This window comes from Somniosus microcephalus, chromosome 19, assembly GCF_052327205.1.
Source record: "Somniosus microcephalus isolate GS21.2 chromosome 19, FLI_Smic_1.0, whole genome shotgun sequence".
Lineage (NCBI taxonomy): Eukaryota > Metazoa > Chordata > Chondrichthyes > Squaliformes > Somniosidae > Somniosus > Somniosus microcephalus.
The window spans coordinates 56,163,569-56,190,248 of NC_141005.1; the positions used below are offsets into that span (position 1 = coordinate 56,163,569).

Genomic DNA, 26,680 nt, shown 5'->3' on the forward strand with positions numbered 1-26,680 from the left:
TAGGAATAAAAATCAGGAGAAATGTACACCAGGCTGCTGACTCGCTATCGCCCGTTTTACACTGTAGCACAAAGTCGAGATCTACCCCACTGAGTCTACATGTGGCCTGATGTTTCCTGTGCACCAACCCGTGATTTTCCTCAAATTAATCTATTCATCTCAGATTTATACAATGCCTCAAATTATTCAAAACCAAACTGCTCCAATTTGATCATATGGCTCTTCTCATTGTTTAAAACTTATCAAGGGACCACCAGGCCAGGGATTTGGGAGAAGATCCAGAACAGTTCCACATCACAAGATCGCTTCGGATGAAGAAAACCCTTCGGCTTGTTTGATCTCATCCTTCAGAATACCCACTCGACCATCTTTTCATTCCAGCTTCCAGCTTTTTGAGTCCAGTGTCCTAAGCCTCAACCACCATTCTTGGTCACCCATTTCAGCTGTTGATCACTGTCTTGTGTAAAGAAATACTTCCTGGATTCTATCATAATCTTGCTCCTCACAACTGTGGACCTGCCTTGTGAGTCAGTTACCTTGGATTATTTGAAGTATTGCTCAGAGTTTACTTTATCCCATTATCAGGGTTTACTTTCTCTACCCCATTAAGTATCTTGTATGCCTCGATGTGGTGCCCTCTAAGACATGTCTTATCAAGGCTGAAGCGGCCTAGTTTATCCAGTCATTCCTCATAGTTCACCCTTCTAACACCAGGGATCAGCTTCATTGCTTAAGCTCGTTGAGCTGTAGCTTTGCAGCGGAGAATGGAGTCTGAGGGAAACCTGACTGTTTCCAGCCCAGAAAGCCAGCTGCATCAACAGCGTGTGTGGAACATTCCTGCTTTAGTCTGCGGAAACCCGAGCCATTTGAGCTAGGCGTTTGTATCTGGATTAAAAGATCTTCTGTACTGCTGAAGTAAGCAACACTGTTTTATTGCACAGCTCATTCTTCTCCATTTGACGTCCGAGATTGGAGTGCAGGTGGAGGGAGGCCCACTGTATGCCTGATCTCTTGAGGCTTCAATTAGCACTTCCATTCTGAGTCCCATTCCATTTTGTTATTAAGCCAATCCAACTAAAAGTCAAACTGGCCCAAGTTTGGTTCGGACTGGCGTAGAGCCGGGTGCCATGTGATGATCTCGCTAACCCTTTTGCATCAAAACTAAAAATATTACAAAGTTACTTCATTTTGGGAGCACGTGAAAGCTTTCTGGACGAACTCCCAAGAATGGCTCCATTGCAAAATGCACTGCCCAACGTGGAATGGAAACTAACAGATATCAAGGCCAGGAACCAAAGACCAGTTCAATTCCATACTGACTTAACTGATTGTAGCCAGGATAGCAGTAGGGGCAAGATAATTGCCATTCACACCCTCTGGGTTAGGGTAGGGGAAAATCAGCCCGGTTTCTTGCTTCTGATCACCATCTGAAATGGAAGTTGCACCTACTTGTATATCTGATGAGGACAGATCATGCTCGGCTGTGACCTGCCCTCCGCTTACCTCTACCCGTGGCTCGATCTCGCCCACAAATAATGGCTGCTTGGGTGGGGCCCAGACCCCAGCATGAGTTGACGCATTAAGGAGAGAAATTGGAGAGGGGAAGCCTTCCAAACACTGAACAGTCCTCAAACAGTTTGAAGCAGGGACGGACTAGAAGAGCTTTTATCGTGGGAACATTGCACAAAGCTGAACGTGGATGCTGCAGTCGAAGGGTTAAAGCCTCACGACTTCATTTGAGAGATTATGTCGCTGGATGAGTTTACTCCTTGAATGAAATAAACACTGCAATAAATCAATACAGTTTACAGCAGCTGCACAATCGCAGCTCTGTTCCCGTTAACAGCGCCAGTGTGCTGCGCACCACCCATAAATTCACTCCTCTAAAGCTGTGAGGGACACGGCCTTAATACCCAGCTCTTTGAAGTTCAGAAATGAAGTGTCGACTCCCACCTTATTCTAGGAAGCCTGCAATGTTTCCATTTTTTTCTCAGTTGCTACAGTGCTCAGCAACGTGTCCGCTCTTAAACTGTGAGGGGAAAAAAACTTCATCCCTCCATCCCCCTCTCCCTCCTTCCCCCCCCCCCCCCAATCACCCAACTCCATGAGAAGTTATTTTTTTCCACCGCTTTCTAAGGGGTACGATTTTCATTGTTTGCGATGTGTAATGTTCTTTATACCAACTAAAAGTAAAGGCGGGCACTGGTAGAAGTGCACAGCATCTGTAAAGAGAAAGGACGGGATGCAGTGTCTCAGGTGTGTACTTTTTACCTCTATACTTAAGATGGGCATTCGGGCACTTTGGAGTGACACTTTTTCCAAATGAATACAATTTTAAATATTTTTTTTTCTCTCAGAGGGATCTCCTGGTCTTCGCTTCACTCCCCGCAGCCCCCACCCCCCCCCCCCCCCCCCAGCCCAATCACAACCCCAGACAGCCTGGCTAAGATCAGGAACTTGCAGTGTGGAGGATCAGAAAGAACAATCCAAAATCTGGATTTCAGTAGGAACAATAATTGAAAGGAGACCCAATTCAGAGTTTTAAATGTGGAGAGTTCTGGGCAATGTAGATGGAAGCAGGTTATTTAACTTTGACTGTGAGCACAAATCTCAAGGATGCGAGTGTTCCGTAGAATGACCTCCAGTCTGCAGCACACGAACAGGCCATTTGGCCCAACTGCCTCTGCCGGTGTTTATATTCCAAAGGAATCTCCATCCACTCTAGTTACCTCTTCTCACCTTGCCCCCCCCCCCCACCCCCACTTTCCCCTCTATTCCCTTCTCCCTCATATACGCAAGTAAAAAAAAAAGTAATAAACCGTAAGCAAGATTTGAGATGAGAAGCAATGCTTATCCCCACAGAGTGATGGCTATGTGGAATAGACTCACAGTTACAACAGTAAGTGCTACATCAATGAACCCAGTAATACAGTCCCCACTGTTTATAGCGGGCGCCTTCATGCGAACGAGATTTGCCCGCTATACGCGATGGCCGGTATAACAAGGCAGTGCTATGACAGTACTCTCCCAGTGTATATACTGAAACCAGAAAATTTACCAAGACAATACCCACTGTAAGTCCTTATAACTGAGAGAAAGGTGCTTTCAGTAATCATTCGGAACCTGTCAACGTAGACTTCCTTGGCCAATAAATACAAGCAAGCTACAAGTGATTTGTTTTAAACAACGTTGTATTAAATAAGATTATTTTGGCGAGAATAAATTGGTTCAATTTCTGTTTAGACTATAAAATCTTTGTCATGTTTCTTAGAGTATTTCACTCATTACAGCACTAATACAGCACAGAGTATCATGGCGTGTGTAAACACCATGAAATTAGGATACTGGAAGGACACTTAAAGTCAGCTTTCTACTTTGACTCGAAATCCGCTGTTAAGTGCTTAGATTTTAATTGGTGAAAGAATTGCTTTTAGAGGGTATTAGATTGAATAAAAAAATACATTTAGACCAGGAAACCCCCCCCCCCCAGTAGTTTATATATCATCTTTTAAACCAAAAACATCCTGTTTCTGATTAAAGCCGAAGCACTCTTGTTTTCCTTGGTAAGCCCAGCCGGTGCGATCGAGGATTCCCGGCGAGTAAGCTCAGCGGTTCGAGCCCGAAATAAACAAAGTGCTTAAGACGCTATAACCGGCAACTTTGAAATCGACGTTCATGCAAGTGGATAATGGTAATTTTGGACGATAAACGTGACTGCCCGGTTTCAACGTGGACACTTTAAGTGGTGGGGACTGTATAAAGAAAAAAGAAAGACTTGCATTTATATAGCACCTTTCAGAACCTCAGGGCGTCCTCTTTATTTGGCCAAGTTTCATTGATGGGAGCCCCTGCCATTGAGAGCAGTGTAGTAAAGCAACATGAACATATACTTGGTTGAAATAAAAACAGAAAATGATGGAGATACTCAGCAGGTCAGGCAGCATCTGCAAAGAGAGAAACAGAGTTAACGTTTCAGTTCGATGACCTTTCGTCAGAACTGAAAAAAAGCAGGAAATGGAACAGATTTTTAAGCAAATTAGGGGCTGGGAAAGGGGGGAGGGGATGAAAGAACAAAAGGGAAGGTCTGTGATAGGATAGAAGGCAGGAGAGGTTAAGAAACATTAAGCTGAATATCTTGGAGATATCTGTAGTCCTGGGTGGATCCAAAATACGAAGGGTGGAATTTCAGTTGGAATCCATGTGGAGTAAGTCGGAGCCGGAGACAGTTGCTGAGGAAAGATATGTGGCTGTGAAAGTGAGTTTTGGTAGATACCTGATCAAACATGAGAAGGGAGACAGAAAGCAATGAAGATGAACAAGGTAAAAGAGACAAACAGAAATCCCGTTGGAGAGAAGAGCGGAACTTCTTCAAGGTGGGCATTCCTGGAAGAGAGGTGGCAGTGAATTAAACACTAATACAAAAAGATGTTGGAGCCAAAGGGGACCATGTTTTCCCAGAGCCAACAGGCTGATGAGATAAAGCATGTTGCTTTCCTATTGTTCCGGCTGCTGAGTGACCGACCCCGCCCTCAGGCAGTTCCCACAAGCAACCTCCACCTGAACTGGCAGTGCCATCTGCTTCCTAAAGTGGATTGGCAGTACAAACCCTATTAGATAAAAGGGGTTAGATGAACATCTGGTTAGTAACAGGGCTGTAAGTTAGATGGATAAGTACAGCCAGAGCTAACCAAATGCTGTGTGGAACCTGAAGGCCCCGTAGCTGCTGGGACCATGGAAAGGTCATACCAAGGAGAGCAACTAGTGCAGAATATATAATGGTGAATACAGGATTAGCTAACTCTGGAGTTTTACTTGATTTATCTGCGGCGAGGAGATGACAAGAAGAAACTGTGCAAAATCTTTCCTCAGGAGGTTTAATGAGTTGGTTAGACGCCAAGATAAGAGAGGATTCTGCATGGAGTATAGAGGAATGGGCTTGACAGGGCAAATCACCTCTTGTTCTATATTTCCTTATGTTCTTAGGTCTATCACAGCTTCCCAGCGCACCAGTCGACCTGGCGGAGATTGCATTCCATGTGAGGAAATGGAGTTCTCAATCGTGGAAAGAAAGGGACGGCCCACTGTAATGGTGGAATCCATTCTTCCATTCCATCTCCTGAGTCTCATAGTATTAAAAAAAGCAATAGATCTCCCCCCGAAAGCGGGCGCGTGCACGAATCTACCACAAAGAGCGAGGTGGCTGAGACAGTGAAGAGCGAGGTGGCTGAGACAGTGAAAACATTCTGCTGGCAATTCCATCTGAACAGGAAGGAGTGGTGGCATTTTATTTCCATTGGCATTTTCAAATAACACGGTGAATGCTCTGTGTATAATTAGAAGGCCTGGTGGTATTTGAGTTGCGAATACAAATAGTTAGTATGGCCTACCTGCACGATCATCTTCAGAAAGCCTCTAATACCTTCATTCATTTTATGCCGCCATTTTGATATGACTAGACTGAGTGGTGCCTTGTGTTGTCAGAATCTGTAAGCAGAATTTTCGACTTTTTCAAATGCTTAATGCCCGATGACAAGCTCGCTTGAGATAAGTAGCCCAGTAGGATGTCTTAACTTTTATAATAGGAAACAATCCTTTCCATAGTTGAGGGGAGTTGCAGATCTCACACTGAAATAGTTTCCAGACCTCAGAGTAACTGGGAAAAAAAAACAAATTCCAGTGATTGATGAGCAAAAGATGTCACGAACAGATGGTTTATCCCTTGGCTGTATTTCAATTAAAAACGTTTATCTTTGAGCTCCCCCTGTTCTCTCTTGGTAAATGCACTGCACAGTGTGGAATTGAGTCACAGAGACTAGATTCAATCCTTGGCCTATGCTAAGTTGGTTGCTCTCAGCTGATAAAATTGACCGCAGCATCCCATTGCTTATGGATGGGGGGAAGGAGCATCAAACAGGGGCATCCGCTTCTGCTTGCTATCTAGTGACTTCCGATGAAAAGAAAATGAATAAATGCTTGGATTTATCACATTTAAAAAAAATGTTTTATTCGTTCATGGGATGTGGGCGTCGTTGGCAAGGCCAGCATTTATTGCCCATCCCTAATTGCCCTTGAGAAGGTGGTGGTGAGCCGCCTTCTTGAACCACTGCAGTCCGTGTGGTGAAGGTACTCCCACAGTGCTGTTAGGGAGGGAGTTCCAGGATTTTGACCCAGTGACGATGAAGGAACGGTGATATATTTCCAAGTCAGGATGGTGTGTGACTTGGAGGGGAACTTGGAGGTGGTGGTGTTCCCATGCGCCTGCTGCCCTTGTCCTTCTAGGTGGTAGAGGTCACGGGTTTGGGAGGTGCTGCCGAAGAAGCCTTGGCGAGTTGCTGCAGTGCATCTTGTAGAGGGTACACACTGCAGCCACGGTACGCCAGTGGTAGAGGGAGTGAATGTTTAAGGTGGTGGATGGGGTGCCGATCAAGCAGGCTGCTTTGTCCTGGATGGTGTCGAGCTTCTTGAGAGTTGTTCTCAGAACTGCACCAAACCATTTCATGCAAAATGAATTACTTTTAAGTGTTATTACATCGGCAAATGTGTATTTGTGTAAACGTTGGGTGAAGACACAACTGGGCTTCCCCGATGACACATATTGTCAAGGCTCACATGTCAAGGTACCAGAGGGCTGTCGGCTGCCATGGGACCATAGCCTAGCATGAGTCTACAAGAGAGTCAGTTGGGGGAGTGGGTGAAGGTAATGTGCTTGTAGGGATGGCATTGGAATGCCAACTTGTTCCATGGACTGGCAGAGTTAAGGTTCACACCTCCATATCGGCCCCCTGCCAGTCATGGCAAATTCTGAAAGGTAGCCATGGTTCTATGAGGAAGCACCGAGCACAGGTTCCATGTTTCCTCACAGGGAGGAGGGGCAAGATGGATTGGAGGGCCACCCTAGAGCCCTCTTGTGTATCTCCTGGCATCTAGTTTCAAAGCACTATTGAAGAGACTTGCCAGCAGTTCACTCACTTAGCTTCTCCACCGTGCATGATGTGTGATACAAGGCCAACAATCGAAAGGAGAAGGCAAGCAACATTTAAAGATGGTGTATTACTGTTAAAAATCCTAACCTTGTAACACTTTGGTGACAATCCATGCCACATTTAACTCAACAATCTACCTAACCGAAGCAAGGTGTATATTAGTGAGGATTTCTAGGGTAAGGCCGGGGGAGGGAAGGGGCTGCAGACTGTAATCCTTGAAAAGAGCTCTGGTTATCTTGCCTAGAAAAATATTACTAACTGTGCTATACATTGTATTGGAGAAAACAATCTCACTGACATGCTTACTACTGTAGTTAAACTGTTTTTGTTTGTTTAAAATGTACTTTGTACTTAGGAATCTTGCACTTTGTTTCGCAGGCTAAGCGGGCAGTCCAGCGAGGAGCAACAGCTGTCATCTTTGATGTATCTGAAAACCCAGATGCCATTGACCAGGTATGGAATGGAGTCTCACTGTAGACCTGGACAGGGTTTGCCAGGCCATTTTGGAGCTAAAAAAAAAAGCAGAGAATGATGAGAATTCCTCTGGTCACTATGGGGTGGATCAAGACATTGTGCGATAGTGTGAAACAGGTGATAGTGAATCGGCAGCCCGTTTTACATCTCTTCCCCATTTTCATTTCCATTGAAGCCAAAATCTACCCCAATATGTGATGGCAACGTGTATGTGTTCACGAATTTACAAGAAATTCCAGAGGACTAATGCATTTCATAGAATCATAGAAATTACAGCACAGAAAGTGTCCATTTGGTCAATACCACTGCTACCTCTGCAACTATCTACTCTAATCCCATTTCCCTGCCCTTGCCCTGTATCCTTTTATATTCTGCCCTTTCAAATATTTCTCCAATTACCATTTAAATGTTATAGTTTCTGCTGCGATAGTCACTCGTGGTAAATTATTCTATGATCTAATATCCCTTTGTGGGGGGAAAAAACAGTCTTGCTTCTTTCATTGATCAATCTTTCAGTATTTTCCTTTACGGCGTCACTACACATAGCAGCCAGAGGAATCCTTACCCGAAGGAATAGCAGTACATCAACCCCTACCACCAACCTGGCTTGAGAATACCCAACTCAGCAAAGGCTAGGGTTCAATCCAGAGATTTGTATGGCTTAGGAACAGGAGTAGGCCATTCAGCCCCTCGAGCCTGTTCCGCGTTTCAGTTAGATCATGGCTGATCTGTATCTTAACTCCATCTACCCGCCTTGGTTCCGGAACCCTTAATACCCTTTGCCTAACAAATATCAATCAAACTCAGTTTTGATTTTTTCAATTGACCCCCAGCCTCAACAGTTTTTTGGGGAAGAGAGTTCCAGATTTCCACCACCCTTTGTGTGAAGAAGTGCTTCCTGACATCACCCCTGAACGGCCTAGCTCTAATTTTAAGGTTATGCCCCCTTGTTCTGGGCTCTCCCCACCAGAGGAAATAGTTTCTCTCTGTCTTACCCTATAAACTCCTTTGACCATCTTAAACACCTCAATTACATCACCCCATAACCTCTTATATTCAAGGGAATACAAGCCTAGCCTATGCAACCTGTCCTCATAATTTAACCCTTTTAGCCCCGGGATCATTCTGACTTAATGCCTCACCCGACAGTGCTTTACTCATTTAAATCATTGGGAGCGGGTTTAAGTGTTATCGGGTCATTTTGAAAAGTCTTAGCTTATAAAGAATGACCTTTATATATCTTGACCTATTTAGAAAGTTCCACGTACTGTTTATTTATTATCTTTGAAGGTTGCCATGCTATAAAGCCATGCCAACATTTTAGTTCCTTTATTGCCAATATTAAATTAACTCTTCAGAATACAGATTGTAATGGTAGGCACCCACGAGATCAGCATTTGAATAGAAAATACTTTGTGTGTACATAGTCAAGATGTTCCACAGGGACACTTCTGAGTATTTTATGTATCATACATACAAAAAATGAAAGTTTGGAGTCTGCCATGCTTCGAGCTGTCGAAAGTATTAACAAACGGAGGAAGAAAGCCAGTCTCTTATAGCCAAAGAGTGATTTTCAGCACAGGTCACTCTTAAACAGTCAAGGATGAAGCATTGGCCAATATTTCACACATTGTGAGAAAGAAAGAAAGAATTGCATTTATATAGCGCCTTTCACAACCATCGGACGTCTCAAAGTGCTTTACAGCCAATGAAGTACTTTTTGGAGTGTAGTCACTGTTGTAATGTGGGAAACGTGGCAGCCAATTTGCGCACAGCAAGCTCCCACAAACAGCAATGTGATAATGACCAGATAATCTGTTTTTGTTATGTTGATTGAGGGATAGATATTGGCCAGAACACCGGGGATAACTCCCCTGCTCTTCTTTGAAATAATGCCCTGGGATCTTTTATGTCCACCTGAGAGAGCAGACGGGGCCTCGGTTTAACGTCTCATCCGAAAGACAGCACCTCCAACAGTGCAGCACTCCCTCAGCACTGCACTGGAATGTCCGCCTAGATTTCTGTGCTCAAGTCCCTGGCGTGGGACTTGAACCCACAACCTTCTGACTCAGAGGCGAGTGTGCTACCAACGGAGCCACAGCTGACAACGTGTAGAGTAATCAATAGTGATTTTGAAAGCAGTCAATTCCATCACAGCCCCCACTTGTACATTAGCCTGTGTGATTAATGAAGGGATGTCTGTGATCCTTCAAACAATAGAGGTACAATGGAACCTACCATCTCCCTCGAGCTAATACTGCAGACATCAAACCCATCGCAAAGCCTGATTCTGGCTCTCGGGAGTACAATGTGGAGATATTTTAAGAGCACGGTCAATGAGAGAAAAACAGCAGTTACTTAGCACAATTTAGTCATTTACCAGTACTTACCTATTCCCACGGAGCAACAGTTTGTCTTTTACAGAGGCTCGGAAGGCATTTGACTGTTGTGCTTGATCCTAGGTAAGCAGTAGTTATCATGACAGCAGCAGTCTGCTCATCATCACACCTGAGGAACAGTAACTCTGAACGGCAAGACGCCTCCCAAACAGTCTCTGAACTCGTTTCCTATCAGTACTAGTTCTAACCTCCTGCCAGCACGAGTTACTGTAACAACACTCAAAGTGCAACTTGGCACTTTTCCACTTCAACTTAGTACTTAGTTGACTGAAATGCTCCGGGACGTGGTGAAGGACGCTACATAAATGCAGGGTCTTACTTTATCTTACGCTATCAAACAATGAGTTTCCAGGCATGAGTACAAAGGGGGTAAGGGTTCCTCAGTCGCCATGTGTAGAGACATTGTAAATGGGTTTGTGAGGGCTTCCTGTCTTCGGCATTTTGACCGAGACTGGAAACTTGGGGATATATTTCGAAATAGTGTAAAATGGGCGAAAGTGATTTTTATTTCCGCTGACTTCAGAAAAATTGGGGGAGACATAAAGCGGGCTGCCGACTCGCTATCGCCCGTGTTACATTATCGCTACGATCTGTCCCCATGTTCTTTTGGAAATAGCAAAGAGAGTTTGCGAACATCTTCATGCTGCTTCTACACAAAATGACCAGAGGAATCCCTACCTCAAGGTGGCAGTTCCATCGAATGATTCAGGTATTGTCACAAACTGCAAGAGCAAAACCAGGGAAGTTCAGAACTGCCATTTAAGTTCTGAAATCGGGTTGGTGCCTATAAACCCATTGTATTATTTTTTAACAACTGTGACTATGCTTGAAAAGGAATTTATTGGCTGTAAAGCAATTCCTGAGGACATGAAAGGCACTATTTAAATGCAAGTTCTTTCTATTCTTTATCTATATCACTAATCTTGTGTATAGCAGGCTCTTCCTGTAAAGTGTCACATTTACTTCCTGTAACGCTATCCCTGTCACACTTTCTTTATTGCACCCCTATAAAGTAACATATCTTCTAACTCACTTTGAGTAACACCACGGGAGATCTGCTGGTATAGATAGACAGGGAGCAAGAGGGATACAGTGCTGTGAAGCTGGTAAGAATAATTTAATTCTATTTGCATTTTTTCTTGATGTCAAATGACAGACATTTCATACATGAATTATTAATCCAGATTCATTATTTCAACATTATCAAGGAGCCAGCTGCAGTTGATTACTGCAAAATAACATGCAGCATTTATTAACAATTTGTTTACCTTTTTGCATTATTTTAGATTGGAGTGATAATTTCCCTTATAAGTCACATCAGTCAGAATCAGTGAATGTGTGTGCATATATTTTCCCTTTTAAAGAGTCATTTGGTACACACGCCCAGGAATATTGCCCCGCATCTACTAGTTCAATCCCAGCACATAGGCCCAGCTTTCTCTTTAAACCTGATTGGCAGTGATTTTGGGTCGTGTCAGCCATGGCTCAATTGATAGCATGCTTGCCTCTGAGTCAGAAGCCCCACTCCAGAGACTTGAGCACATAATCTAGGCTGACACTCCAGTGCAGTACTGAGGGAGCGCTGCACTGTCAAAACGTGGCGTTTTTCGGATGAGACGCCAAACCGAGACCCCGTCTGCCCAATCAGTTGGATGTAAAAGATCCCACGGCACTATTCAACAATGACTACACTTCAAAAGTACTTCATTGGCAAGTTCTTTTTTCTTTAATATGCAGTCCCCTTTAGGAATGTTCTTTTTTTCCATTAATAAAGGGTGAAATTCCCCTCAGCAAAAAGCAGGAGCATGTCTGTCTCTGCAATCCATGGGCCCACCAACAAAACAGAATTCTCAAAAATCACATGTTTGAAAGGAGTTTATTCCCATGATTGCTTTAGTAGGTCATCAGTACAGAGGAAATCAGACACTGTCCTGTTATTGGTTAAAGGAGGAATTGACCCATCATCATCATCATCAGTGTAAATTGGTTATAGTGTTGAAAGGCCAGTAACTAATCTAGTAGCTAAGTTTTATGCATCTTTCAGCAAAAAGCAGAACAAACCGTACAAATTAATCCAAGTTATTTATAATATTAAACTTTAGGAATGAAAACTGGCCCTAGAATTTAGGTTTTCTCTCAGGACCTGGACTAATATTTCCAACTCCCTGCTTAAGCAGAAATCTATCTAAATCACTTCTGAATTTTTTGCCCCTGATTGTCTCCCCGCTTCTCCGAAAAAAAACTCATGCTGGGGTACAGTTCCCCAGGTGCTAGCCCTCGCTCGGTACCTTGCTCGAGTGGCTTTCTTCATACCTGAGCCTGGGCAGTGAGTGGTGGCATCCTATGTGAGTGTTTGAGGTGGCATCACAGCCACATCGGATCCTACCCTCACCCGACATTCACACAGAGTGCGCTGTCCAACAGGGCTTACTGGACAGTGAGAAGGAGGTGGGCTGGTGGGGGGGGTTATCCCATGGCACTAAGACCAACTGTCACTGCCACCAAACCAGGGCCCTTCTTGAGATCGGGTAACTCGGCACAGATCAGGGATCGAATCCAGGGCTCTTTCCTGGTCCCTAGTTTTAGCCATCAGCAGAGCTTCACTTTTGAAGGTTCTGGGTTGAGCTGTAGGTGTTGGCCTGTTACATAAACGAACGCCCCAGAGAGCAAACATCTATTACATTTGCAAATGTTTCCCTTTTGTGTTTCTTAGGATATTAGATCGGAATGTGCAGCACAGAAAAGAGGCTAGCGCAGTTCACCTTGCCAATCACAAAAGATCAAAAAAGAGACCAAACATGACTCTTGTCTCTCAGACCCCCTCAATCTCTGTCATTGGAATGTACAGGGCTGCAAGAAACCATGGAGCCTGCACATTCCTCTGTGCATTTCTTTGACTGCTTTGTAATATCCAACGTTGAAAAGCCCTCCACCCCTCCAGGTAAACACTGGTATTGCTGTCTGGGCAGGAACGACGAATGTTGAAGGGAACAGTTTGAACTAGTCAAAGACCCAGGGCTAAATTGCAGCGAGCAGTTGAAAATTAATAAAAGATTTATAGCTGGGCCCAAGAACTGTCATTAACTGTGGCTTCTTTGATGTCACGGATGGGAAAAGTGGTTACAGTTTCTAGGAAAAGGAAGCGACAGATAAAGCTCATTGGTTTTGTTATTATGTTAACATGTACCTGGTCACCAAAGAATGACTATTATTGGGATTTAAGTCGGTTTACATAGGATTTCAAAGATTAAGCCTTCCTTTGTGAAACTGGTTTGGTGTTTCTGTATGGAAATGATTTAAAGGGTTAAAGGGCAATCGTGTCCCTCTAAATTGGCAAACTTGGTGTCTGCTTCTCATCCCTTGGTTTATACACTTTAAAACAATCAGAGGCAGGCTAGGACGAGGTGTTTAGGTATTGAGATTATGCTGTGTGAATACTAGTGTATTTATGCTATTCCTTTGTCTGTTATTTTAACAGAAGTGCTAACCTGTATAAAATAATGAATGAAGTACTGGGGGAGGGGGGAATCCAGGGCAGCGGGCCTGGCACGGGTTGGCACTGGGCCAGAGTGTCTTTGTAGGACTAGGATGAGCATTCCCGTTCTCCTGGCCCCACAAAAATAAAAGTAGAAAATGGTTTCAGTCCATTTTATGAGCGGACTCCAGCAGTCCCTCAACGCTGGTAAAAACCGGACCGACTGTGTGATGCACACGGTCCACCTGGTTGTACCTCAAGATTGCAATCGGGATCCCACATACATCGTAGGGCTCCAATTTGTACATTAAATGCAGCTTCCCGCCTGAAACAGTCAAGTGCTCCGTCTGCCCATCTCAAGTGTCCCTACCAAGGTGGCGGGGGCTGGAGCGCCAGCGCAAGCAGGGCAGTAAGTGGCCCACTGCCATTTTCCAGGGCTCATTTATGCCGGGCGGTGGCAGTTAAAATCGGCCTCACCCTCTTCTTGCCTGTGTACGAAACCTTTACGAGGATCGAGATGCATTAACCTGCTTGTTGAAGGGTGTTGTTGTCATGACGACATTTGGCAACCCTTTTGGGGCAGGAGAGCAATCCTGCCTTGCATCATTTTTGTAAGAATCACACTGGCTGCAATAAATGCAATGAAACATTTCAACATAATTTACATTATTGCACCCAGTGTCTATACCTTGTATACAATAGGCTTGGCAGATACATTAAACATGAAGGACTTTAAGTGTCTCTCGCTACAAATTCGTATACACACACCTTTCGTGGTCTGATCCTGATTTAGAAATACATTATTTGTGGATGTTTCAGTCATCCTAAGTCCACTGCTGTGATATTCTACTCTGTATAACTGTGAGTTGTGAGCTTGTATATAAGGCACTTTTTTCTACTGAGTGCAGTAGTCTCCCCAGTTTAAATGAGTTGAAGCATCCTTATCTGACAGCAGCTTATTTTTTCTTGCGGTAGTGCAAAATAAACAATAGCGAATCGGCGGCTAATTTTACACCTGCCCGTTTTTCTTTTCCAATGAAGTCAAGCGGGCAGGTGTAGGACGGGTTGCAGGTTCACTATCGCCTAAGACCGATTTCACCTCATACATGTTTTATCTCGAGAGGTTTAGAGGTAGAAATTTGTCTGGGGAGGTAGTTTAAAATGGGAGGTATCGCATCAGATGCATTTAAGGGGAAGTTAGAAAGGAACAGAAGAATATGCTGATGGGATTAGATGAAGAGGGGTGGGAGGAGGCTCGTGTGGAGCATAAATGCTGGCATGGACCAGTTGGGCCAATTAGCCTATTTCTGTGCTGTAGATTCTATTTTCCATGTGATTAAAACTGTTTAAAAGTAGAAATGCTGAGCTGATTCCTCGGGCAGGATTTTCATTGGGCTGTGGAGGCGGGATTGGAGGCGTGCGGGGGGTTAAAATCCTGAAATAGGAGGGCACGAACCCATCCCGCCCCCAACCCGCCTCCATGCCAGTTTCAAAGGAGGTGGGTACCCGACCCGTGCTGGGACCCGCCTACCCGAGGTGGGAAGGGGATTAGTGCCAATTAACTGCCTGTTAACAGGTAGATAACAGGCAGTTTTTAGCCTAATCCCTATTTTCATTCTTGAAGTGTGGAATTCCTGACGGCTCCAAACCACAGCAAGTTAGCGAGGCGGGCCGTCGGGCTGGAGGGCTTGGAGGGGTCGAGATGTCCGGTGTTCAGGTGAGTGATGGGTGCATGAGTGCAGAGGTAAGTGTGTTTGATGTGTTTAAAGTAGTTTTACTTACCTTTACAGCCTTCCTTCCTTCAGGTCGCGGGAGTCCCTCATCTCACCAGCACAGAAAGCAGAATGGCTGCGATCTGTCAAAAATTGCAGCATTCAGCTTTCTGTTCCGGAGAGATCTCTAAATCATCCTGAGAGGAAGGAATTAACTTGGAGTACAGATTGTCAGTGTTTGACAGCTTCAAACAGCTGTCAAACGCTGATATTTCATCTGTCAAAAGGTCTTGACATATGAAATATCAATCTGTGATGTCACCTGTTGCCAGGTGGCTCTTAATTGGCCTGCTGAGCCTGCTGGGTGGGCTCAACAAGGTCAATCAAGTCAAAATTGCGCAGGTTGGCTACAATTCGATGGAGGCGGGACTACAACCCCGAAAGTTGTATCCCACCTCCTACCCACCTCCTCAATGAAAATCCAGCCCCTCAAGTCTACCAATGGGAACTGTGGGGGCTCCAGCTTCCAATAGGTCTTCCATGGGAGTGTCAGCACCAGTAGTCCCAGGGGTTGACCCAAATGGAGACCTGTGACCGCTTTGTGCAGGAGTCCTAGTATCATTCAAATGAAAATTAGATGGATTTCTTTCAGAAAATAACATTGTGAGAGACATGATATGTGGTAAGTGTAGCATGCTTGGGAGGAAGAGGTGACTTTGGACCGGTGGTTCCCAAAGCTCTCCATCACTGGGGCTTTCTTCGCGTCATGTCTGGGTCTGTTGTAGACTAATTGATAGAGATTGATTGCTGTGAATAGTCAATAACTCCATTATCGTTGTCTCATGTGACTACCAGGATGGTAGAAGGCGAAATAGGTGGACTTTGGTCTTTTTTCGTCCAGCAATTCCTATGTTCCAATGCTTACACTGTGGGTAGGCAGATAACAAGTGGTTGTTCAGCTTCTTATCTCCAGCAATAGAAGTTCGTGCATTTTAAAGGAGCTGTATTTTTGGGAGCTCCAGATTTGGAACGCTGGTAATGATGAAGGTGAATCGTATAAGCTATTAAACACCATTAAACCATCTCCGTACACTGAATACAGCCGTACAAGGAGACATGAGCCAACCACTAGCTTATCAATTAATTGCTTCATCTGATTCAGTAGTAACAAGAAGAGACAGAGGCCTGTAATACCAATGTGGCTATGTTTTTTATGTATATCTCAATCATCCGGCTCATTGCTAAACAAGACATTAAGAGATTTAGATGGAACAACAGTTTCTGGTGTTTCAATCCAAATATTGTTGCACACTAGAATCTCAGAGAAATCCTCAAAACTCCCAACACTCGACTGGAAATGGCTGCAAGGAATGAGCAGCTCCAGATAGTTTATAATGCAGCCAACTTGGCAGGGGCCAAGAAAAAACTTAAGATATTACTTAAACTGAAGCTACCTTTTAGGCACAAACATCGAATCAGTTTTTCAAAGCATGGGCTGTAATGTCAAACATGTCGACCATCAGCGTTCCCAACCTGCTGTCTGCTTGTCAGCATGTGCTGATAAACATCATTGTGGCCCAGGCCCCCCCCCTCTGCTTAGTGCTGCTCCTAACCTAACCCACGTCGTGCTGCTGTTTGAAGCGATCCCGACTGCTGCACAATTTGGAAGAGAATTCTCAGGAGAACACGAATTCCCACGCAATGCAGTGGCCGGGATAACTTCATATAGCAACAGAACTTGGGTCGGAACAGCACTGAGGGGAGAGAGAGAAGGGGAAGGAATGGAAGAGGGAAAGGAAAGGGGGCAGAAGCCAGGATGTGGAGCATTGCGATCGGGTGGGTGATGCCGGCTTCAACAGTGGTGAGGGGGAGGTCCCAACTTGATTGTGTGGGGAATGAGTGGTAGCTGGAATGGGAGGCAGAGAGGGGAAAAGAGTGACCAGTTGAATTGAAGGGGGAAGAGGTATAAGGGTGGCAGTATGACCTGGAAGAGTTAGAGGAGGAGAGAGTGTCACTGCAGACAGGTTGGATGGTGTATAGTACCTCTGTGAACTGTGTGGGAAGAGTGGGGTGGGAGTGGTTGAAGGTCAGATAGTGACCGTTGACGTAAGATTTGGAGGAGTGACGGTCTGATTGGTCTGTTGAAAATCCAATCGTCACTTTTTTTAAAAATTAGGATTAAAAGTCCCCACAGTTGTGAAGTATGAAAATGCTCAACAGGACAAAGCAGCCCGCTTGATTAGCACCCCATCCACCACCTTAAACATTCACTCCCTCCACCGGCGTACCGTGGCTGCAGTGTGTACCATCTACAAGATGCACTGCAGCAACTCGCCAAGGCTTCTTCGGCAGCACCTCCCAAACCCGTGACCTCTTCCACCTAGAAGGACAAGGGTAGCAGGCGCATGGGAACACCACCACCTCCAAGTTCCCCTCTAAGTCACACACCATCCTGACTTGGAAGTATATCGCCGATCCTTCATCGTCGCTGGGTCAAAATGCTGGAACTCCCTCCCGAACAGCGCTGCGGGAGTACCTTCACCACACGGACTGCAGCGGTTCAAGAAGGCGACTCACCACCACCTTCTGAAGGGCAATTAGGGATGGGCAATAAATGCTGGCCTTGCCAGCGACGCCCACATCCCATAAACAAATAAAATAGTTTTTACCAGAATACGCCATTCTTAATGTAAAAATTAAAACTTTTCTAGGGGAGCATGCTCTCAGACACCCCCTAGAATTACACCACCAACTTGGTTGCTTTCAACATTTTTATCCCCTCCAATTCAAGAGAAGGAATGTAGAGTATATCTAGAACTTGTGGTACTAACAGGGTTTCCAACCCTCCAGGATTGCCCTGGAGTATCCAGGAATTAAAGACTGATCTCCAGGACACTGCTGTGAGCCACCCAGGAGAAAAATCACAGGGGCATAAAAATTTTTTATTTTAAAGAAAGTTCTTTTAACACTTTGGTTTAGTAGTTATAAAAACATTGGACATGGGATAAAAGGCTGTTTGACTGACGATCAAGAATCATCCAATCGGGTATTGAAGAGTCTGTTCGCTTTCCAATTGGTGTGGGAAGGCGGTGCACTGCGATGATGGACATGTCGGGCGACCAGTGACAGGAGAGTAGGGGCGGGGCGGTTGGAGGCTGGAGGCCATGTGATGCAACCTCCTGGAATATGTCCAACCTGAGTTGGCGACCCTAGGTACAGTGCTGGGTAAGTGCTTGTTGTCAAGTGTCATAGGCGGCTTATAATCAAGGCCGTTGGTCAGTAGTCAGTATTTTGGGTGCTGTGCCGGCATTTGCTCGTCTCCTAGCTTGACATGCGTGCGAGCGACATTTCAAACTGAACACATCCTGTAAAATAATAATACCACTCAGTCCAAGGACTGGTCTGCAGTGTCACTCAGATATTGCTAGAAGTGTAGCACCAACACGACAGTTACAGTGCGAATGCACCCTGAAATTCTAGGCCCCACAAAGACTCCATGGGATACTAATGAACGAGTGCGAATGTGATTCTAAAATTTTACTCTCCGCTGTTTTAGCAGAGACGTTCACACATTTATTTCAAACCAGTTACTGCCTCGATCAAAACAGCAGAAAGAGGAATTCCACAAAAATACACAGAAGGCATTTGCGCACCAGTACTCCACTGATTAATCTAAGGGCCTGAGTTTTTCTAAAGGACCTGCCAAATCTTTATGCCACCGGATTACATTTGTAACTGTTTGATAACATAAGTCCTTCAGCTGTCTTTCCTCTCTGTGCAGTCTCGCCTCCATGCTGTCATTTCCAGCTGTTTGGTCAGCTCTCCAGTACTTTGAGCACCTCCGACTCTCGACACACAATGTTTCTTCCTGCTCCCTCCTGACAAGAGCTACATCAGCTTTTCCACTTCCATCCTCCTCTCACTTCAAAGCTCAACTACTAGGAGCCATCCCATACCACAGCCAATTAAGGGCTCACAGCCAAACTCATTATTTGAACCTCCGGTGACGACCAGAACCGTGGAGGGAAGTAATCTGAAGCCCAAAAAAGGCTCAAAATACACAGGCTAGTGGCAAAGTAAACAATATCAACTACTGTAACTCCGTCTATCAGGTCACGTTTTAATCTAATAATAATCAGACCCAAGAGCATGTAGGGATCTAAAACAGTTCCTGTGCTTAATTTGTTTTATTCCTTTTTTTTCTCAAAAAATCATTCTCGGGGTATGGGCATCCTGGCATTTACTGCCCATCCTTGGTTTCCCTGAGAAGGTGGTGTTAGATTCGAATCGAGGAGAAACTCTAGACTGAGACGGAATTAAGAATAAAGTAAAAGTTTTATTAGTAAATAGCTAAAAAGCTTGTGCACAAGGGAGAGAGGCTGATTTCCCCAGAATCGAACCTTTCCTCTCAACGAAATACAATCTACAAGCCTTGATATACCTTTCGATAGGTACCGCCCATTAGGTTGCAAAAGTAGGCATACACATACAAACAGCGTCACTACCGTCACTCCCTTATTGGTTGGCGTGATTAGTCACTCAATGTCAGGAGCCGCCCTGAAGTGTTCTGACATACAGCATAACAGTTTCTAGCTTCTGTGAGCAAGGTCGCTTAATTCTTGAGATGATAAACAACGTCCGCTTTTAGTTGTGAGCAGACATTACAAAGGAAGATAAGGTGTTTGAGGCAGAGATAGAAATGGCCGACTCCCTATGAAGTTCAGTTCCCCTTATCTCTCAGAAGGCCAGCTGCATTAAACACTGCTTCTGTAACACTGATAACAACAAAGACAGAGACTAAGGGCTGGAAATTCAGTTGGCTTTGCGCCGAGTTTTCGCCCAAAGAGGGCTTTTGCGCCAGTAGGGGTGGTAGCGCTGATATTGAGCGCCGCGGTAATGGCGGCGGTAGCCGGTAGCGCTGCGCCGGCACCGATGACATCATCGGTGTGCGCAGTGCCCCGGTTCCGCCCCGCTACCGCCCCGACCCCCATCTTCAGTAGCGGCCGCCTCTTCCGTGGCGGTCGCTAATAACATTCGGAGACCGGGTCGGTACTGCAGCCTTAGTGGGGTGCTTTAAGGTGGAGGTGCGGCCGGCCGCTTTTTCGGCAGCCGCCTGGCCGCACCTCCTTCCCCGGCCTCCTCCACCACCCCCCTCCCCCACCCCCCCGCGGCATTGCCGGCTGCTTTCCGCGAACCCGGCACTTCTCCGTGGTGCCGGGCTCATTTGCCGGCTCTATCCAGCGGCGATCTACCCGTCGCAGGCACCTCCCCCTTAAGAGAAGGAGGAGGCCTGCAGTACCGCAGCCTGCCGCTCCGCAGCGGGTGGCGCAGCGGCGCCTAGAGCGCTGAAATTCAGTTTCAGCGCCCCAAGCGGGGGCGGGCACACCCTGGAATAGCGCCCGGTTCCGACTTGGGACGCAAAAACTGAATATCTGACGGGCGCAACTGGCTCCGCGCCCAGCGGTAAATTCTGGGCGCAAGCGAGCTGGCGGGCCCAAACTGAATTTCTAGGCCTAAGAGTCTAGTAAATATGTTATTCCTACAGTACTTGGTTAATATGATGGTCAAGTATCCCATCATGCTTCGCAGCTACCTAAATGCTACATGTTCATTTTATATATATTTCCTAATACGTGAAGCTAAACATCCTTTGAATGGTTTCTAGTACTACAGCCCTTCCTACAGCTTTGGTTAATATATTTAAAGACGAGAGGATTCAGGCTTTGATTCACAGGCCTATTTTTGCAATCCAACAGTGGTGGTGGACCACCTTCTTGAACCGCTGCAGTCCGTGTGGTAGCGGTTTGCTACAACTGAGAGGTTTGCTCGAACACTTCGGACGGCAGTTAAGAATCAACCATGTTGTGCAGCAATTCACAGCTCTTCTTACCAGTACTAGAGGACAAAAATATAAGATAGTCACTAATAAATCCAATAAGGAATTCAGGAGAAATTTCTTTACCCAGAGAGTGGTTAGAATGTGGAACTTGGATGGGTTGAGGCAAATAACGTTGATACATTTAACGGAAGCTAGGTAAGTACACGAAGGAGAAAGGAATAGAAGAGGATGCTGATAGGGTGAGATGAAGTAGAGTGGGAGGAGGCTCGCGTGGAGCAGGAACATTGGCATGGACCAGTTGGGCCGAATGGCCTGTTTCTGTGCTGTAAATTCTGTGTCTACCATGCTGATGTTGCTTTCTGCTGTTTTGCAGTTGAATCAAGGCTCAGAAGACCCACTGAAACGGCCTGTGGTTTATGTCAAAGGCATTGATGCAGTGAGATTAATGAACATCGTTAACAAGCAGAAAGTGGCACGAGCACGGATCCAACATCGACCACCACGGGTAAGGATGAAGAAAACACTTTAATCTCCATCATTGAAGTCCTGTTCAGCACTCCCAATTTTACTTGAAATTGAGCAAGGAGCTTTCTGGATGCATGGTGCCCATGAAAATAATTTCCATCTCCAATCCTGCCCTATTAAGTATCTTGGGACTTTTTAAATTCTCAATCAGTGTGCACGATGGTTGGTAGGAAAAAAAACATTCAGGTTGTCAAGTCTGCTACTTGCACAGCGCATATATAATCTACCCCATCACAGACTCTGCCCCGCCTACATAATCTCCCGAGGGAAAATTCTACATACAGTAAATACTCCTTGATCCCCAAAACCCACAGAACCATCATCCAACTTACCAGCTCCAACTCGGGTCCGCAGCTGTCCATAGACAGCCTCCTTCCCCACCACCCCGAAACCCCCGACCACCAGTATCGTGAAGACATCACACAAAGGTGATCTTGTGGTGGATTTCAATTACATTTACAGCACATATAAAATGGCTCATTAAATGGTAGCTACTGGTGACATCAAGGGTGAAACTGACTTGAAAGTTACCAAACCTGATGGCGTTTTGTTGCTGGTTTAACATTGAAAGATGGTCACTTACTCCGAGTGCTACGGTAGGTTTCTGTATGTAGTAATTCTGTTCCTTAATTCCTCCTTAGAACAAAGTTTTCCTGTGGTCGCTATGGATTGGCGACATTATAAACATAGCAGGAAGATTTCCAATATTAAGTTGGTTCCTGAAATGATTGAATTAGTCACTACAGATACAAAAATATTCAACAGCAATTCAACAGGAATATCCAGAAACATGGCTGATAAAGTTCATCAGAGTTCTTTTCAACTTTTTGATATAGTGGATCCCACAGTAGGACTCTTTAGGGGAGAAATTCGGTGGGTTTGCGCCCCCCGGGGGTGAGGTTTGCGGCGGCGGTGGTAACACTTTGCACCACGATCTCCTGTGCCCGGAGATTGTGACGTCATTGGCGTGCACCTCGCCCCGGTAGCACCCTGGACCCGAACTTCAGTTCCGCCCCCTGCAGTGTCGCCGGGCAAAAACACTGACAGCTGCAGGAGGCGTTTTTCGGGAGGCTGGGCGCTTTGGGGGCGGAAGTTAAAGGGGAGGTTGCCGAGGTAAGTAGGAAAATTTCTAAGATGCATTTTTTTCAGTTCTCCTGGGCCGCGATCGATCAGCCCGGCACTCTGCTGGTGTGCATGGGGCTGATCGGGCCAGATCGCGGCTGCCGTCGGGGACCAGCTGACTGGTCCCAATGCCGAGCCTGCAGCGATGGCCCTTCCCTTTAAGGGGGGGAAGGAGCCTCGGATCACGGCGGCGCTGCACGGGACATTGTGCAGTGCCGCACCTCTACCTGTTAACAGGCAGTTAAATGGCTGTAATCCCCTTCCCGCCTCAAGGAGACGGGTCCCTGCGCGACTCGGGGACCCGCCTCCTGGGAAGATGGCACGGAGACGGGTTGGGAGCGGGTTCGGTACCTGCTCCCAGTTTCTGCCATTTTCCCGGCAGTCCTGCCTCCATACCCACTTTCCCAGGGCTGGCAAAATTCCCCCCTCAGTTTCCCAGCTTTCAAATGTTACCACCCCCAAACAGAGCATACCGAATATCTCCCCCTTTTTCTTTAAAGGTATAGTTAGGGATCAACATTTAGTTTTTGCTCAAGTTTCCTCATGAAAGGTGAACATTTTCGAAGCGAAGGATTGAAGCACATAGTCGAAGTCTAGAGGAAAGTCACAGCAGCCTGGGGGGGTGGGGGGGATGGGGTGATGTAGGACAAAACTATGGATCAAAATGATCAAGGATATTCTATTGTGAATTAAGTTCCTTCTTCGTGTTGGAGCCTTACGGGGCACGTTAAAGAGGTGAGGTAAGAGAACAAGGTCTTCTGATATACAGCTAACACCCTCAACTTATGAGAAATGACAGCTCATTAATCTTACCAGTTCCTATTGTGAATTATTTATAGCTCAGTGCTTTTGTTAAGAATACTTTTACTCCGATTTAATTTCATGCCTTTTGTGATTCAAACTTTGCCAATAGCTATGTCAGAATTGAGCTTACAGCCTTCTTGCTTTTCTCAATGCTGGCCTTCTGGCTCCATTCCTTTCTCTTTTATAAAAAAAAAAAAAAAAATTCTTTTGGTTTGGATTACTGTGTTTTATGTCCTTTTTTTCATCTGGGAGTTGTTTTTCATTCTTTCCACAGAAGGGATCATTTCACCTTTTTTTTCCCGAATGGAAAATGGGAGGCATGAAAATATATTCCCCTTTGTGCGCTGGTTTTATTTCTTCTACTGCTGCTGCAGAGGCCCGAGCTTTGCCTATGTGCTGTTTTGCCACAGGCTCTATTGCCTGGCTTGATTGATAAGTTGAATTAAAGATCAAAAGAATATTTTCGCTGGGTAGTGGCACTGAACTGCCAAATGGCTGCGGGCTGCAGTCAGGGCTCTTTCTGGTCACAACTTTAAACAAATAAAAGCGGAGGAGAATCTCTTTTTTTATATCAAAATGTACATTTATGTACGTGGCTTAAAGTTGTTTAAACAACTGCAACAGTAAGAAGTCTAGATCTAGACTCTCTATCCTGATATCTCTAATGGTGAATTCCAGCGGTTGTAATTTATTTGGTAGATCCAATTCACGTTGACAATCACTTATTAGTTTACAGCTCTACCTAAACCACTTAGAACATTCAAAAAAAGGCAGTCTCCTGTCACCTTCCAAGATTTGTACAAGGCCGTAGCACATGAACTGCAAGTAACATAGTTCAACGAAATGAAGTTGAAAGGCTGTCAGAATATATTTCGCCCCCAAAAAAGTATTGGCTGTCACTTCACACTAGGTTATGTCGGGGGACTTAAAAAAAAATTATTCACGGGATGTGGGTGCCAGCATTTATTGCCCAGCCCTAATTGCCCTTGAGAAGGTAATGGTTAGCTGCCTTCTTGAACCGCTGCAGTCCGTGCGGTGAAGGTACTCCCACAGTGCTGTTAGGGAGGGAGTTCCAGGATTTTGACCCAGCGACTTCCAAGTCAGGATGGTGTGTGACTTGGAGGGGAAGTTGGAGGTGGTGGTGTTCCCATGCACCTGCTGCCCTTATTCTTCTAGGTGGTAGTGGTCACGGGTTTGGGCGGTGCTGTCGAAGAAGCCTTGGCGAGTGGCTGCAGTGCATCTTGTAGTACAGTTGTTTTTTCAATTTTGGGACCTGACTTTTGAATTCAGCTCAGAGTCTGTAAGGGCATCTAAGATGAGTTTGGTCTGAACCGAAACCCAATAGTGGGCATTAATCCACTGAGATAGCTGTCCACAACTCAAAAAGTAATTGGCAATCTTGCCCAAAGAGGTCACGAAGGTAGCCAGTGTGGGAATGAAAATATCACGTAATGCTGTCCTGAGGCTGGAGTTGAAACACATTAATGAGACAGAGCAAGGAAGCGTTATCCTGCATCTTACCCATGTAATATCTGGCCTGAGAGTGGGAGTAATGCTGCCACTGACATGCTTAACTTTACCGAGGACACACACGCAAAAAATGAAAAAAACCATTGTAATGTAGTCAATAATTTTCACCCATTATCAGTATCCGATATTACGGTTTGGAAAACATTCCCAAACTTTAGGTAGGCATTCCACACTAGGCAAAATTCCAAGGAATGTGAAGCAAGTCACGAGTCAGGTGAAACTAGGATCAGTTCTCTTGATTTCTACATTGATCCCACTTTGTAATTAAATCCACTTGAATTTCATCAGTCTTTCTGGGTTTGATTCTTCCCACAAGCAACCTGTAGCTAACCTAAATTAAAGAGTAAACATGCCCAAACCGTTTCACCAGGCTAGGTGTGGACTGTCAAAGGTGTGTTCTGGGAACTAATTAGAATGTAAATCGCACGCATCATTAAGTTCATTCTTTTTAATCAGTTGAGACCTGTTTTGCAACATTTCCAGCTATTCTTACTTAATACTTTTATCCCTGAGAACCTTTGCCTCTTCATTTTCTTTGACGTCCTTTATATTCCAGTTCTGTTACTACCAGGTTTTAATTGTTAGAGAAATGTGCCGAACCCTTCACTGGAACTCTGAGACTAACACAGCAAACAAATAGTAACATAAAGGGAAAAGAGTATTTATCTCTCAGTCCACTTTGTAATATCCACTCACGTGGAAAATCTATTTACAATAATCCTTAAAAGTAGGGAACATATTAAATTTGGAAATACAAGATATATTCAAGATTTCTATGGACTTAAAGGTGCTCCATCATAGAAACATAGAAAAATAGGAGCAGGAGTCGGCCATTCAGCCCTTCGAGCCTGCTCCGCCATTCAATATGATCATGGCTGATCCTCTATCTCAATACCATATTCCCCCTCTCTCCCCATACCCTTGATGCCTTTTGTGTCTAGAAATCTATCTATCTCCTTCTTAAATATATTCAGTGACTTGGCCTCCACAGCCTTCTGTGGTAGAGATTCCACAGGTTCACCTCCCTCTGAGTGAAGAAATTTCTCCTCATCTCAGTGTCCTAAATGTCCTACCCCGTATCCTGAGACTGTGACCCCTTGTTCTAGACCCCCCAGCCAGGGGAAACATCCTCCCTGCTTCCAGTCTGTCTAGCCCTGTCAGAATTTTATGCGTTTCAATGAGATCCCCTCTCATTCTTCTAAACTCTAGTGAATCCAGGCCTAGTCGATCCAATCTCTCCTGATCATCCTGGGAAGCATTTAACCTAATGTCAATCTCTGAAATGCCCTTTGATGAAACTCCAACATAATGTTGACCGAGAACCATTTGCGCTTTGCGGCAATAATCAGGGGCTCGGTCAGCAGTCAGCGGTCAGAATCTAAGGTCTGGTAGTCACTCGGGTTCAGCATTTAAAAAAAAAATAATGGTTCGGATTTTGCGATGGGTAATGACAGTGAACTGTCTGAAATTGACCATAACATCAGGATTTAGCGCATGTGCAACTGAACGTGGAAATCTTAAAGTTGTGGTTAGTCATTCACTGCTCCGACACCAGCTGCGCTGTGGACCCCCCCACCCCACCCCTCATAGCCACAAATCAGTGGAACTGGCGAAGACTTAAGCTTTTCTGCGCTAACATCACTGTTAAACACCCTATTAATTGTTATGGTGTGGAGATGCCGGAGTTGGACTGGGGTGGACAAATGTAAGAAGTCACACAACACCAGGTTATAGTCCAACAGCTTTATTTGAAATCACAAGCTTTCGGAGCGCTGCTCCTTCTTCAGGTGAAGTGGACTTAAAGGACCGAAAGCTTG

At 45.2% G+C, this 26,680-nt stretch overlaps 1 protein-coding gene across 2 annotated transcripts in view; it reads left to right on the top strand.

Annotated features, from left to right (window-relative positions):
• Window positions 1-26,680, top strand: part of znrf3 (zinc and ring finger 3) — a 267,670-nt gene that overhangs the window by 201,605 nt on the left and 39,385 nt on the right. For both annotated transcript variants that reach the window (XM_085961806.1, XM_085961805.1), the window contains exons 3-4: window positions 7,362-7,436; window positions 21,256-21,387. In XM_085961806.1, the coding sequence (XP_085817932.1) occupies window positions 7,362-7,436; window positions 21,256-21,387 (207 nt within the window). The remainder of the gene's footprint in view (window positions 1-7,361; window positions 7,437-21,255; window positions 21,388-26,680) is intronic.